The sequence below is a fragment of the Sander lucioperca genome, chromosome 16 (assembly GCF_008315115.2).
Source record: "Sander lucioperca isolate FBNREF2018 chromosome 16, SLUC_FBN_1.2, whole genome shotgun sequence".
Lineage (NCBI taxonomy): Eukaryota > Metazoa > Chordata > Actinopteri > Perciformes > Percidae > Sander > Sander lucioperca.
Window position 1 is genome coordinate 29,630,927 of NC_050188.1, and position 16,828 is coordinate 29,647,754.

General features: G+C 41.3%; 1 protein-coding gene across 6 annotated transcripts in view; it reads left to right on the plus strand.

Annotated features, from left to right (window-relative positions):
* The first annotated feature begins 2,482 nt into the window (after window positions 1-2,482).
* LOC116055698 (protein MTSS 1) overlaps window positions 2,483-16,828 on the plus strand; it is an 88,287-nt gene continuing 73,941 nt past the window's right edge. For 5 of the 6 annotated variants that reach the window (XM_031307685.2, XM_031307689.2, XM_031307688.2 and 2 more), the window contains exons 1-2: window positions 2,484-2,938; window positions 16,563-16,624. In XM_031307685.2, coding sequence (XP_031163545.2) covers window positions 2,867-2,938; window positions 16,563-16,624 — 134 coding nt within the window. In that variant the 5' untranslated portion in view covers window positions 2,484-2,866. Of the gene's footprint in view, window positions 2,939-16,562; window positions 16,625-16,828 lie in introns of all 6 variants that reach the window. The other variant, XM_031307686.2, reaches the window with a different exon arrangement.

Below are 16,828 nucleotides of genomic sequence, written 5' to 3' on the forward strand. Positions count from 1 at the left end.
ACAGATCCAAAAACACCTCCTGCATAAGCAGAGAAATACGACACAACATTTCAGTTGCATTTTGTGATTTCCTGTTGAAGCAAAAATGTCTGGGATAGATCATTTAAACTCAACTTACACATCAACAGAAATCTGAGAAGACATGTCATGGGTTTGAGGTTTGATGGTACTAATGAGTGTATCCAGTGAGATTATTGGTCTCTGTGGTGGCAACTGGTGGCTCATTTCATTTACAAGTACCAACAGTCTTTTGTCTTAAACCGAAAGAGTCGCTTGCTTCCCAAGGCTCCCCAAGGTCAAAAAAGTGCCTCCGAACACACCGAAGCGACGCCGACTTGAGCGTACGTTCTGCGCGTGTACGAGACGTAATACGTCTTCATAACTGCAGGCGGTGCTAATCTGTATTGTCGGCCAAAAAAATGAAAACTAGAAATGTCGAACGCGTCAGGTGGGTCTGGCTTCTCCCGAATTTCAAAGCCGACCATTAATGGCGGCTCGTTCAGAATACGATCTCGTATTTTAAGAAAATAGTTCACCGAAACGTGTTTCTGAAAACATTTTAAGCGAGAAATAGGCCATGCAGGTGCTGAATCCGTCTGTTTTTTTGATCGACAAAGGTCAGTTTGAAAGATTTTGAGAGGCGTTCGTCACGCTAACATAAGTGCACTGATTTGCTAGTCAAGGGCTGGAACTCCACCAATGAGTTTGGCCATTCATTGCCTCCGATTCAACATGGCAAATCGGCCAAAAAGAAGGCCGACGGCCCCTCCGACGGTCGACGGCACAGAACACACCGAACAGACTCGAGTCACTGACCTCGCCAGACTGTCAGATTACAGCTTGTTAAATGTGAATATTTTCTATTTTCTTAACCAATCTGTGACAGTAAACTGAATATCTTTGAGATTTGGACAAAAGACAATTGTTTGTTGCAGCCCTATAAAGGTCGCATTTTGTAGATATGTTGTCTGATATTTTTGATGACCCAGAGGCAAAGACACAACAGAGATTTTGAAAAGAGTAAAAGAGCTTGTACCCGTGGGAGAATGAGAGGCACGCTGAAGGTCTTAGGGGTGAAGAGAGTTTATAAATGCAGCCCATTTAGTTTTTCCTCAGGATACAACCGGAGGATCACTGACTACATTTCAACACTAGGTGTCCTCCAGCTGACATAAAGATCAGCAATGGGAATTCATGAAGTTCACATGACTCCAATCCACTCCAACTTCGTCCACTCCAATATATATTATGATTACTGCCTTGATACCATCAGAAGTAAATGTAAGAAACATGAATTCAACTTTGAACAGGACTGTTTGTAAAAGGAGATGAAGTTATATACTTCTTTTTAAAAAAGGACTTGATAAAATAAGGGGTTCTACTGTCTTTGTTAGGTTTAAAAGCTCTTGAATGTGGACACTCGTCTTCATGTGTTGCCAAAGCCTTTTCATCAACGGGTTGGACTTCCCCCTTTTTTTATTCTCATTGTCCTTCTTTGTTATCTCCTTCCTGCCTCTCCTCCTGTCTCTTATCCTCGACTTGTTACTGTTACAGTTCAGTAAAAGGCTCACTAGGCGGCGGTGTAGTTTTAAATATGTGAGTGAGTCTGACGGTTAACACACGGTAGGGCTGTGCCATAAATCCAGGAAATTTTGAGTGAAAGACATCTTTAGGAAATGATTCATTCTGATACATTTGTATGCACCAATTTATGGTGGAAACGTCTTTATTTATGTGAAGGAAAACACAAAATTCAGAAGGCAGGTGACAATTCAAAAACAAAAAATATAAGGGAATATAATGCAGTAAGGGGCATTTCACATCAGGGACGTGGGCCCGTGTCAGAGTACACTTGATCCCCATAGTACCGTTTGTTTGATTAATGTGAACATTTATTCCGTACCTTGGCTTGGCTTGTGTAAAACCAACTGTACCCTGAAGATGAAAGGGGAGAGAGAGAGGGGGGAATGACATGCAGCAAAGGGCCGCAGGTTGGAGTCGAACCCGCGGCCGCTGCGTCGAGGTGTAAAACCTCTGTATGTGGGCGCTCGCTCTACCAGATGAGCTACCAAAGCGCCCATCTTACTTTCAATTTATCTACTTTTATTTTTCTATCTTACATTATTAGCCTAGTTTTCAACTTTAACTGCTTTTATTTTTTAGGACTTCTATTCCTTCAATTTTAATGTCCATAACTTTATTTATACATTTTTTTTTATTTCACCCTTTATTTGTATGACTTGTTTTGACTATTCCTAATCTTACAATTGTTTTATCTAGCCTACTTTTATTTATTTTTTATCTTACATTTTTATTTTGTAATTTTAAGCGGCTTTTTTTTTTTTTTTTTTTTTTTTTTAATGAATTACATTTCACCCTGATGGATTTTATTTCACCTTCTCTTTCCATTAACAAAAAGCTTCTTCAGCTGAAGGCGGGGCCAAGCGGACGCGCGTTCACTTCCCCCCCCCCCCCCGCGCGCTCCCGTGCCTAGCGTCTCCTCTCCTTCAGCAGAGCCAGCCAGTGCGGAGCAGCTCGCGGTGGAAAGTTGAGCCTCTCCCCCGGTAGTGTCGTGCTGTCTCCCGCTGTCAGTCAGTTCTTCTCTCCCCCGTGCTCCAACATGCTTCCCCACCTGCAGACAACAACATGGGATGTATCCGCTCCGAGTGGAAACTAACCGCCGGCTCTGCTGCTGCTTGTGTCCGTGTTCTGGTCTCTTTCAGCCGGGGAAACTGCCCTGCAGCGCGACTCTGAGCGTTTTTATCAACCGCCGCCACTTTTAAGTCATTTGTTCCCCGCCGCTGTCATTTATGGACCACAGGAGCTCCGAGTGAGTGTTTGTAAATTCCCGTTCACGCAGCCGAAGATGGAGACGGTGATGGAGAGGGAGTGCAGCGCGCTGGGGGGGCTTTTCCAGACTGTCATAGGAGACATGAAGGTAACATTATAACTCCATCTGATGTATGATTAAAAATCAATGTTACACACAAGGAAATTTTTTTTTTTTTTAACGCTGGGAGTGCCTTGGAAAATATCCCTCCGTACATCCTGTTGCATCAAACCAGTGAAAGCAGACATTTGAGATTTCAAGACGTCATCATTAATTTGCTAAGAAAGGGGGGAGGGGGGGGGGTGTGTGTGTGTGTGTGAAGTGGGTGTGTCCAGGGCCCTGGTGCCTTGATTTTCATTATGTGACCGCCTGCAGCCTTCTTCCACAACAAAACAAATGACTACAGCCTGTTAAAGCCATGGTTGATCCTGGTAACCACACAGGTTCATGGGGGTGAATGACAGTGACAGACAGGGTTGCAGTGAAGTCTTCCCTGAGCTTCACACAGACAGAAACTATGAGTCTCTCCAGGAATATAGAATTAAGACTGTATAAGGGCTGTAAATGAGGGTGGATTGATTTGGATTGTCTGATACAGATGTACCTGTAACCGAGAGAAATCTGGGCTGTACAACATATATGTGTGTAAAAAAAGAGACACAAATGCTGCAATAGAACAGGAACTAAATCATTACTTTATCATACACAATAGAAAAGGTTGCACTACTTTGTTCCAGCTTCTGATATTTTATTTTTTTTGGGCATTCTAGGCCTTTATTTGACAGGAGAAGGGAGAGAGAGGGGGGGAACGACATGCAGCAAAGGGCCACAGGTTAGAGTCGAACCCCGGGCCCGCTGCGTCGAGGAGTAAACCTCTATATATGGGCGCCCCGCTCTACCCAGTCCCTCCAGAAAAAAACGTCATAATGCGATCGCATAATTCAATGCATAATCAGCCAAAGTCTGCATATTTATGCGGGGGCCGCATTTTTTCAAAGACACCGCACTTTCGCCGCGTAAATTGCCGATTTGCACGCAAAATATGCGGGGCTTGCATGATTTCATAATCCCCGCATTTTCGTTTGCAAAAAAGTCACATATATCTTAGCAGAAAGTTGAAAAATGTTGCGTTTACTTCACACAAGAGCAGCCATTTTCCCCTGTTGCCATGGGAACGTTATGAAGTGACGTAATTACGCGACGTGAACATCATCGAAAAGCTGCAAACCCCGCGATGAAGCCACGATGAAACCGCAATTTTTGCAAGTTCCCGCAATTTTTGCAAGTTCCCGCAATTTTGCTAGTTCCCGCAATTTCATCGCATAAAATTGCATAAATATCCCACATATTCCATCGCATTTTTTAAGAAAACGTGCCGCATAATCAACGATTTTTGCCCGCAACAATCACAAAAAAACTTGAAAATTTTTCTGGAAGGACTGTCTACTAACTGAGCTATCCGGGGGGCGCCCAACAGCAGCCCGGCTTCTGAAATGTGAGGATTTGCTGCTTTTCTTTGTCTTTGTACGATAGTAACTGAATATTTTGGGCTGTTGGTCGAACACAACAAGCGTTCACTTTTGGGCTTCGGGAAATTGTGATGGAGATTGTTCACCATTCTCTGACTTCATCAGATCAATTTAGAAAGATAAGTGGCAGATGAATTAATACTAAAAAAAAATAACCATTTGTTGTGTAACTGTGGTTAAAGTCTGGCTACACCACAGATGCATTCTGGGATAGGAGAAGAAAAAAAAATGCTCTGGGTCGTTTGCATTTCTTTAAACCAATCACGGTCGTCTTGGGTCGGCGCTAAGCTCCGGACGCAGCGACGGTGGCTCTGCTAAATAGTCTCGGGAAGGAACTTGTTTTGGTGGAACATTTGCACCCCGCAAAAGAAAACTCCACGTACAATATTACATTAACTGTTGACACAATACAGTAACGTGAGCTATTTAAATTAGCTGATACATGGTTAAACCTCATTTGCTCTTACCATTTTGTCCATAGAAATCCCCACCAATCGTTCATCATTCCCCCGAAAGAACCGAGCAGGCCTGCCTTGTTGCACGATCCACATTTTCTTCAAAACTTGACATTTTTCAGCGTGCAGCTTGCTAGCTCAAAGTTTGTTGTTGTTTTCCCAAAGCGAAGGGAGTTTGAGAACGGCGACACACACGGAGAGAGAGCGGAAGGTGAGGGACAACCGGCGCGTCAGGCAATTATCCTGGAAACGTACTTCCGTGGATCCAGACTACGTTAGCAGTCTGGAAACTAGTACAGTACACATGTCAATACATATTTGGGCAGTTTGTTGTTTTAGTGACCGGTTGTAGCCGTGTGTGTGTGTGTGTGTGATGTCAGTGAGGTTGTGGTTTAGGCCAGTGGTTTCCAAACTTTTTCCTGTCAAGGACCGCTAAACTGACACAAATTAGACCACGGACCCCCATTTGATAGGATTTTTGTCCCATGGTCCCTCATCTGATAGCAGGGTTTCCCCTACCATTATAACCCTTAGGCGCAGCACCCCGAGCCGTTTTGGGCAGCACCTAAGCCGAATTAATGTAAAATCAATGGGAGCACCAAAACTAAATAAATTATGGGCGCCTGGGTAGCTCACCTGGTATATAGAGGTTCACTCCTCGACGCAGAGGCCGCGGTTTTGGCCGCGGGTTCAACTCTGACCTTCGGCCCTTTGTCGTTCCCCCCTCTGTCTCCCCCTTTCATGTCTTCAGCTGTCCTATAAAAAGCAAAGGCCTAAAATGCCAAAAAATACCACACACACACACACACACACACACACACACACACACCTGTTTTATTGGTGACGTAATAACATGGTGACAGGTGGTTTCTAACAGGTGTGGTGGGGTTGGTTCACAAAGGGAGGTCTGGGAAATCTGCCACTCCCTCTTCCTTCATATGTCTTCTTCCTCCTCTTCGTCTTTTTTCTTGCTACTCCACGTCGTCCTGGCTCCGATGCTTCTCTTCTTCCTTCACTTCCCTTTCCTCTTTTACTTCATATTCTTCTGTTGTTTCTCTCTCTCTCTCTCTCTCTCTCTACCGAACGCCCCGCCTCGCCTCCTCTCCTTTTCTTCCTCTTCCTCATGTCATCTTCCAGTCCTCCTGCTCTTCTCTTTCCTCTCCTTTTTCCTCTTAGCCTGCTTCTCCCTTTTCTCCCTCACCCTCATTTATTTCTCCTTTTCAGCATTTTCGGCGTCCTTCCTTCCTGCTCCTCTGTCCATTTTCCATCTCCTTCAGTTTGCTCTCCTTTCCTCTTCTTCCTTTCATTTCATTCATCCTCCCCCATTGGCCTCCTCCACCTCTTTCTCTCCCCTCTCTTCCGTCCTTTCCCTACCTGTCCTTTTTCCACCTTTTCAAGTGAGTCTTCATCTCTTATGCATCCGTTTCAGAGGAATTTTTTTTTACCTCCTACATCTTCTTGTGAAACATGACACGAGCGTGTGCTCTTAATGACGCTGACACACTTTCTCAGAATATGCATGTAAAGATTCACACCTGCGTTCTAACCATGTTGGGTTCACTGCCGCAGAGTTCAGCTGAGATTGATTCTGCGAACAAATAGACTCATGTTTAATGTTGTGTCCATTAGGGCTGGGACCATATGCATTTGTCCCGATTTGATTTTTTTTTTTTCACGAAATGGGTGCGGTTTTCATTTATTGTGATTCTAAAAGTATTGCCATTCAGTAGTTTTGAGTCTTGCGATTTTGTTTTTCTTCTTTAACAAAAACAAAAAGTTGATTAATATACTTCTAGAGACATCGCATCATGAGACATTTAAAAAAAATAATTGTTTTCTAAGAAGAGTGCACATAATATCAGTCAGTCAGTCAGTCTGACATTTCTTTTATTTTGTAAAGAAGAACATAGCACAGATTTTCTGCACTTTCTGCTTTCGCTCTGTTTTGGTGGAAACGGGTAAGATGTAGTTGCCGTCGGCTGTACCGTATACACAGAAACTATTTAGGTGAGTCATTCATCAATTTATGGCTGGTTCAGAACGAGCCAATTTAAACTACTTTTATACTTTTGGGTAGTTTAAAATGAATGTGACTCTTGCTTTCAACTTAAATTGCAAACGTCATCATCTAGGTTGAGTCAAATGCACCCCGCTGTAGGTCGGCCTGATGCCTGATTTATTAAAGGTGCAGTAGGTAAGACTTATAAAACTAATGTTCTGTCATATTTGCTGAAACTGACCCTATGTTCCAGTAGAACTCGTTTTAAAGGTGTCAGCTAGGGCTCTGGGAAATTTTGACTGTGGCATTTTGCACGATTAAAAGTTTAATCAAGAAAATGGAACAATTGACATTAATCGGTAACACAAATTACTGTTATTTTAAGCCCTGCAGCATTCATCTATTTTATTTTGAAAATCCCACAAAGCAAGCTTAACAAGCGTATGACCATAAAATCCTTGTTGTCCACCTGCCACATATACATTCATTTCCTCTCTGCAGGTCACTATGTGGTGTATCCATGTGTGTTCATGTGAGCGTGTCGGGCTGTGTGCTGTTCACATCACTGTGCTGGGTGAATTGAAGACACATTACTGTTGATCCGTTTAAGTGGAACCGATCTGCATGTTTTTCCCTGGAGGAGGAACTGGCTCGTCCTTTAAAACTGCGAGCTCTTTTTATATATATATATATATATATATCTACCGTTGCATTGACATTGAACTGAAGGTTTAATGTTGGATTATTTGGAACATGACCACAAAGTGACTTTCGGCCATAGTGAGCAGAAACACCCTCAATCAAACTCAGAAACTCAGACCTTTTGAGATAACAACATCATCGTCATATCAAAGTGTAACACTCAATCTGTTAACGCAGTGTGTGATTGATTGGACAACAGGAAGAGCATCTGTAACCAGAGAATAGTTTGCATTTTTGCTTAAAAGATAACTTAAATGTACAATATGTAATTAATTTTCTAGAGGGTCTCTCAATCAAAACAATAAGACAAGACGGAGCAATGCCGTCATAGCAGTCAGCTTCTCCCGATTAGGATTCCTTCAGTGTTCCTCGTCCAGGAAAACGGCCCCTGCAGCTCATTCAGAATAGCCTGACAAGCCAGACCCACATCAAGATGTTGGTCTGGGAACTCACCGTTGGCAGGGCTCAATCCCAGGGGCGGGATAAACGGTTGTCTTTCGAAATTCCCTCTGCACGCAATAGGATAGCACTACAACCAACCAGAGGAACGCTAGTTGATAGATTCAACTTTTGCCGTATCCGGTCGGCAAACCTCCGAACACATCTTCCTTTTTTAAGAATGACTTCAGTGCCATTCATTATTCATTCTTTTATATATATATATATATATATATATATATAATTCTTAAAGTTGCACTTTCATATGGCTCTTTGTAGTTTTGCTTATTTAAAGCTAATGTACTTGCACGTACTACTTGTTGTCTGGAGTTTGCAACTTCAGGGTTGAAAGCACTTAATTGGAAGTTGCTTTGGATAAAAGCGTCAGCTAAATGACATGAAATGTAATGTAATGTAAAAAAAAATTACGATTTCAGTGGAATCGTTTGGAGGATTTGGTTTCGAATCTGATTAACTTTACCGCATATCTCATATTTTCCTCATACCGTGCAGCCCTACCGCTAGGACTGTACAGTATGTGCTGGGAGAGGGTTCACTCCCCCCCCCACGACCCTGCAAAGACCTAGCAGGTTGAATAATGCACTGACGGATAGATGAGCTAAAAGTTTGACAAATCAATTAACTGCATGGTAAATGTAACACTTCAATATTTATCCATTTGAGATATGTATTTGTAGTTTGTAGTAAAAAATTAAAATAGGAATGTCTCAAAACCTTGTTTGAAATGAGCAGCTTCTCAGCTAACAATGGGTTTGTAGATTAAAACGTCATGGATGTGAGGCAGCATGGGACCAAAACAGACTTCCAGTTCTTCCTGTGAGAGTCGGACAATTGACAGGAAGCAGAGTGAATTGTAATGCATCGTGTGGGACATCTGGGAAAACTTAAAAGAAAACTCTCCTGTAGCTTTTTAACCTCCTTAATGCTACAAAACAACCAGCGTGTGTGCGTGCGTGCGTGCGTGCGTGCGTGCGTGCGTGTGGCCTCTGAGAGTATTAGCTGAATGCTAATCACCATTTATCTCGGACTGAGCCGTCGTCTTAATCACCTCTGAGCTAAAATAATCCCAGTCTCTTTTTTCTGCTGGCTGCTGTGTATCAGTATGGGGATCGTCATGGAAACATCACGGTCGGAGCGGCCGCGATGGCCTTGCTGCCTCGGCCAATTGGGTCACACTGTTTAGTTTTTTGTAGGCCTGGTTATTGGCTTGGACTCTCTGGCTGACATCAGTAGTTTCTGCTCTGTTTACTATCTGATTGTTTGTTGTGCAAAATGCACTTGGGCACTACTATTACAATTATTCACTCACACAATCATATTTAAAATGGGCATATTAGGGATATTTTTAAGTTAAGTTTGTAATGCTCTTATCAACATGGGAGCGGACACATATGCTTTTGTTTATTAATATTGCAACAATCCAAAACAATGACAAATACTGTCTAGAATATTCTCCAGAATTACCTCCATAGGTCAGCATAATATGGCAAAATTAAGCCCATCAAGCAACAACAGATGGGCACATTGATCTGAATATAACATTACTTGGTGATAGGGCTGGGCGATAGGGAGAAAATCAGACATCACGATATTCTTGACCAAATACCTCGATATCGATATTGCGGCGATATTCTAGGGTTGACAATTGGTGCTTTAACAAAATATCTTCACACTTAGATTTTAGATAAATAATCATCAGTAATGTGGATATAATGTCTAAGTGGGGAAAAGGCAAATGATAGAACAGCTAGAACAGTCTGCTAGGTTCAGAAAAGTACATCACTTTACTGTAATGCAGCCTTTAAAACCAGGGAAAGACAACACGTATGCCATATTACGATATCCAAAATCTAAGATGATATCTAGTCTCATATCCCGATATCAATATAATATCGATATATCGCCCAGCCCTACTTGGTGATACTAACAAGATGTAGTTTGTCACTTTCAGGGCTGGGTATTGTTCAAAAAATGTCGGTACTGATACCAATACCGCAACTTCGATACCGGTTCCTAAACGATTCTTTTTACGATACCAATTTTGTAAAACGAAACAAAATTCCGACATTACGGCACAATTCTTTTGATTTACTTTTCAGCCCCTACTCTACTACTACTCCTTCTCTACATCAGCCGTATGCTTGGCCAGCAAGTTGTATTTGAGCCTGGACGTCCTCCGGTGGTAACACAATTCACATCGACAGGACATGCAAATAACTTTAGCCTTGTGGAGAGAACCATCTGGAAGGGCATTGAAACTCAACTTGCCATTCAAAAGACCCTTCTCTTTATCCGTTTCTGCTCAAGGAGGGTTGTACCTGCTAGCCATCCACAACCATTACTGCTGCATAGCTTCCTAAATGCCCAAACTATGCAGCGGCCCAAGCCCAAAAAGCGCCGGGATAATGTTACGTAAGGACGATTATTTTGTGACAGAACATCCCCACTTTTGTTCATTAACATGTACATATATATATATATTTTTTGTTTTCAACACCTGTATACTACTAACTAGAGGTGCAACGATGAATCAATTAATCGATTAGTTGTCAACTATTAAATTAATCGCCAACTATTTTGATAATCGATTAATCGTTAAAGATTTCTCTGATTCCAGCTTGTTAAATGTGAATATGTTCTAGTTTCTTCTCTCCTTTGTGACAGTAAACTGAATATCTTTGAGTTTTGGACAAAACAAGACATTTGAGGACGTCATCTTAGGCTTTGGGAAACACTGATCCACATTTTTCACCATGTTTTGACATTTTTATAGATCAAACAACTAATCGATTAATCGAGAAAATAATCGACAGATTAATCAACTATGAAAATAATCATTAGTTGCAGCCCTACTACTAACCCTGTATAGATATGATATGATTGCTATCATTGGCCTGGCTCATGCTAAACTATTTGTAAAACATGAACAAATGCATACAGCAGGGTTTACGCTAGGGCTGCACGATATGAGGAAAATATCTAAGTATGATTATTTTGACTGATATTGCGATATGATTCACGATATTGGAGGGAATGATCATTTTTGTATAATTCTCATTTTCATTGAAAAATATAAAATAAAATAAAATAAAAAAAATATGATTGAAGTGTGATTTATTTATTTATTTATTTATTTTTTGTGCGGATCTGTACCAAACAAAGATGTTTTCTTTAGTCTGTAGGATACGATTTGTAGGCCGGGACGTCTCTGCAGCACCACAAGACTTTATTTTAGAGTGGTTTGAACCATATTTTGCCTTTAACAAATATTGTACCCCCCTGCGATTTAGATATTGCACTAGTTCATATTGCAATTTCGATAAAATTGCGATTAATTGTGCAGCCTTAGTTTCCGCGGGGTCTTAAAAAGTCTATCATAAGTATTGTTTTCAAGGCCTTAATTGTCCTTTGTCAATGGAGCGCTACCTCTAATGCTCAATAAAATGTTACCGCATCGCTTAAGAATGTTTTTTTTTTTTTTATTTATTCCGTGGTGTTGTAGTTCTTTCTGTCGCTAGTCCAAATATAATTCGCTGTATTACGACTACAAATGAGACCAACATGCAACTTATATTGCAGCCAGTCTAGACACCAGTCCTACGACGCCAATGAGGAAATCGGGGAATTGTTTCAGACAGTGTTTCCAGGTTTCTGACATCTGACAATGGTTTTGGTGTCTTGATATACAGTAGGTCCTAAATTTCATTCATAATGGTCTAAAAAAAGTCTAATATTTGACTTGTTGAAACCTGTAGAAACCCTGATAGAGAGAATGAATTCCATAGAGCTTTCTTTTATTATTGGGTTTGACAGTCAGTCATAACGGAACATCAATGAACTACTTTTAAACTAGATTTTTTTTTTTCAGGGCTAAATAACATGGTATCAGATCATGGCATGGACTCGCTTACTCGCCGATACCGATACCAGCATGTTAGGCGGTATCGGAGGTGATATCGCAGTGACGATTAAAAAATAACGATTTATTGCGCAGCCCTACTGAACATCCTTTTAGAGAAGGTAGATGCTTGAAAATCCTCACAGTCTGGACTGAATATTTAGGCTTTTTTTTGGCCTTGGCTTTAACACCACAGGAACACATAGTCATGCTGAAGTTTGAGGAATCAGATGAGTGTTGTTTTCTCACTGGATCAGTGATAAAGAAGAAGCAAACAGGGATATCTTGTTTTAAAGCGTGAGCCAAACAAACAGAGCAGAGGATTCCTGAAGGACCTGCAGGCTGCTGCTGCTGCTGCCTCCGGTTGTTGCCACGGTGACAATTTATGTCCTCAGTGACTGATTGATGCAGCGGCCCTGCCCTCGCCTCAGTGTGTGTTGGACAGAGAGAGGATGTAATGAGATGTGGGTATATATACAGTGTATCAAAGAAGAAATGATGAACAGGCCCAAACGGAATCTGCAGATTTCATTTTTTTTTTTTTTTACAGTTTTTAACGTGGATTCACAATGAAAATCTGTGGAATTTAGCAGACTGTTTTTACCGCTTGGGGTGGAGATGTGTTAACTCTGATTTTTAATTTTTATTTTCTTCATTTGTTTAAAACCTGGGGGCAAATTTGCGGGAAATGTTTGCGGAAAAATTGTGCGTTTGCAGATTTTGTGTTGATGATGAATGAGTAACAAAGGGCAGAGGATGAAATGACAGTGCATGATAAAAATGCAAAAAATTGTGTGTGTGCACGAAAGCAAGAGAAGAACAAATATACAGAGAGAGAGAGAGAGAGAGAGAGAGAGAAATGTGTGACACTAGGGAAAAACGATGTTTGGGTGAGGATGCATGCACGTGTGACCCTCCACTCCCCACAATATCCCTCTCTGTCTGAAGCCCCTCTGCAGCTGTGTAACCATAGCGACGGTAGCCAGGCGATGACTCTGAGCATCACTCTCGCCAGCAGAACAAGGCTGAACACACCCAGCCCGGTTAGAGAGGGATGATGATGACGCTGACATAAGGCATTGCCACAGAGTGCGGCTTTCTACAGGAGCAGATCTTTATACAATACGCTTTAATAATTGTTGAGTGAGTTATTAGTTGCTGTAATTGTCCCTCATTTTCATACTGGAAGTGAAGAAATCCGCTCATAGCACGGCTACAATGTTAAAAAAAAAAAAAAAAAAAATGGACAAAATCATAAACTGTAAAAATAATGGACGTAGCAGCAGTGACGTCACTCATTGGTCTGTGGACTGCCGTTTTGAAGCATGGATGTATAATAAGAACTGGATGCAACGTTCGAGGTGGAGCCCTGTTCATTTCTGTGAGAGTTGCTCAGTGGCACATGAAGCCCAAAAAGTTGTGCGGCAGTAGAGCAGGCGCACTAGTGACCACCGCCGGCCAAGCCGGCTTCTTCCGGTTTAGCGCTTCCGCTAACTTGGATGGGGATTAAATTCAGTCGTGCGTCTCTTCTAGACTTTTCGAATGTTTTCAGACCAAATTGATCAAATTCTGAAAGTTAAACTTGTCATTTCACGGCGGGTTGTGACGCTCAAAAAAATGTGTCCACTAATTTGCCAGAGGGCATCACAGTTATCGGTGTTTTAAGCCCCCAACGTCTCCTTCCAGGCAGCGCTGCCTGGAAGGCACTAGGATTAGGCAATGGTTATGGTTAGGGTTAAGGTTAGGGTTAGGTGCCTTGAAGTCAACGGTCGCAGCGCTGCCTGGAAGGAGACGTTGGGGGCTTAAAACACCATCGAGCGGGCATCACGTGATGGACACTGAAGTTGTAATTCCACCGTTTGGCTGCTATGTCAAATTGGCTTCAAAGACCGGCGCACTTTCTTGGGAGCCTGTTTTGAAGCCTCGAGTTTGGCAATTTGGCTGTTGCCATCCCACTGACAAGAACTGGGGAGGATGACACGGCCAAGCCAGTGTTGTTTATGGTTGCAATGGCGCAGCGCTAAGCTAAACGCTAAAGAGGGAAAGTTGCAGATTTATTTTCAACCCCCCTGAAGCGAGTCATCCAGCGGAGTTTTACCAGAGGGTAAACTTGGACATCTGGGCACCGCTGCCATTTATCTGTACGAAAGTACAGAAAATCTGCAAACTTTCCCTTAAGTTACCAGCTAACGCTAGCTTGAGTAGCAGAACGCTTAACAAGACATTTGTAGGGCAACTAAAATGTTCCATCAACTTTTGAGGAAGTGAAAACACACAGTGAGAGGGTCAAAGTTTAGGATGAAATCATGGATAATGACAAGGGACAATGCTTTACAAGTACAAATATAAATACAACACCATAAATACCATATAACACAACAAAAATCTCTTATAATGGCCATTTTTGGCAGAGAGATGTTGATTTTTCTCCATGATCTTTGTTTTAGGCTGTAGCTTTAGTAATCCTGTCGTTCCCTTTCATATTTTAAGTATAATATATTCATACACAAGGCATAAGATTTTAAAAGTGAATTTTAAATTTAGCATTCTTGTAGTATTTTATTTAAATAGGTGTCTACACTACAGAAACCACTGTGTAGAAGCCTCAGATGTTTCACTGCAGTGAAAAAAAAGAAGCCCCACCCACCCCAAAAACATCAGCGGACTCCCGCTGACATGAGAAGCGTACCCGAGTTTCATCTGTCTTTGTGTGTCTGGCTGCAGTAGCTCAGTGTTTCCATCTTCACAGCCTAGTTTCTGAACACAGATCCAGCAGTACCGCATTGCAGCGCTCAGCTCGGGCTCATGTTAGACCCAGTCAGTGGACCCAAACGTGTATTTGTATGCCTGGGGGGCACTTGTTTGGCTTCCTCTAGACGTGCCGGGGGTCGGTGAGGCGTATGGATCGGTGTATTGATCTGTCTTCTTGTTTTCTGTTGACTCACTGCTGCATCTGTTGCTCAACGTTTATGTGTTTTGGTTGAGGACTTGGGCGAACTTTTTATGAGGGATTTGTTTGGCTTTTTTGTATTTGAGCGTGAATATATTTAATGTAAATTATATGAAAAGAAATGGGAAAACCCAAACTGTGTGTCTGTTTGAGTATTGGTAGTAGAAAATTAATCAATTTAGTCGTCAACTATTAAATTAATCGCCAACTATTTTGATTAATTGGTTAGTCATATTTTATTAAAAAAGTAAAAGATCTCTGATTCCAGCATCTTAAATGTAAATATTTTCTAGTTTCATCACTTTCAATCAAACACCAAAATGTGTTTTATCATTCTAGTCTAGAGCTGCAAAGATCAATCGATTAATTGGTTAGTTGTCAACTAATAAATTAATCGCAAACTATTTTGTTACTCAATTAATCGGTTTGAGTCATTTTTTTTTTTAATTCTCTGATTCCAACTTCTTAAATGTGAATATTTTCTAGTTTATTCACTCCTCTGTGACAGTAAAACTGAATATCTTTGTGTTGTGGACACAACAAGACACTTCAAACCGTGATGTAGATGCTTTGGGAAACAAAAATAAAATTTTCACAATTTTCCGACATTTTATAGACCAACAACTAATGGATTAATCGAGAAAATAATCTACAGATTGTTCCACAATGAATATAAAGTAGAGTTGGGCGAAATATCGATATTATATCGGTATCGTGATATGAGACTAGATATCGTCTTAGATTTTGGATATCGTAATATCGTAATATGGCATACGTGTAGTCTTTTCCTGGTTTTAAAGGCTGCATTACAGTAAAGTGATGTCATTTTCTGAACTTACCAGACTGTTGTAACTGTTCTACTATTTACTTTTACCCACTTAGTCATTATATCCACATTACTGATGATTATTTATCAAAAATCTCATTGTTTAAATATTTTGTGAAAGCACCAATAGTCAACACTACGATATCGAGGTATTTGGTCAAAAATATTGTGATATTTGATTTTCTCGATATCACCTAGCCCTAATATAAAGGTTAGCCCTAAGTGGTAGTCTGATACCAGTACGTAGTGTTGTGTTCCCATACGTAACTCCCAGTGACACGCTGACCGGATACATTTCTATCAGCACAGATACTGACCTTATTAAAGGGTTTTTATCAGACATGATCAAGCCACAGTGAAAACTTTTTGATCACAGAAACAATTTGAAATCATAGCAACACTATTGTATAAACCTTTCATAATAATAAGATTAAGGACTCCAAATTTGTATGTTCACTGCTGTACAGCTCTGCGTGTGATTCGAGCTTTAAAGATATACTCTGAACAGTTGTTCTGATGTAAATTCGATCATTACCTCCGACAAGGAGGGATTTGTCTATCTGTCTGTCAGGATTACGCAAAAACTACTGGGCCGATTTTCATGAAAGTTGGTGGAAGGGTCTAGCATGGGCGAAGGAAGAACCCATTACATTCTGGAGCAGATCCGAATCACCCGGGTTAATACACCAATTATTTTCCACTTTTGTGACGTGATAGGGAATTTGGGCTGCATTCATGTGGTCTCGGAATAATTGGAAAAATTTGTTTCACAACCGGGAAACATTCACGCTAACGTCCCCTCAAGTCGGAACGTTGACGTTGTGAGGTGGGGCCTGCCTTGGTGGAGGTCTGTGCTGTGTCCGAGTGATCTTCCAGTTCTGATATGATTTTTTTTTTCCCTCTTTTCTCTTCAGGGCAGTTCTCCAATCTGGGACGACTTCATCAGCAAGGCCAGCAAGCTACAGTCACAGCTCAGGTAATGATAAGTCATCTTCACCACTCTGACAACACATGCGTCATTTGTAAATTTGTAAAACACAACACGCAAAAGAAGAAAACCGCAACAACAGACTATAAAGTTTTTTTTATGGGACATGGATGGGACATTATGGGGCAAACAATGTATTAGTAAAATGCTAATGCTAGCTGTACATGCAGGTAGGGGTGGGACTAAATATCG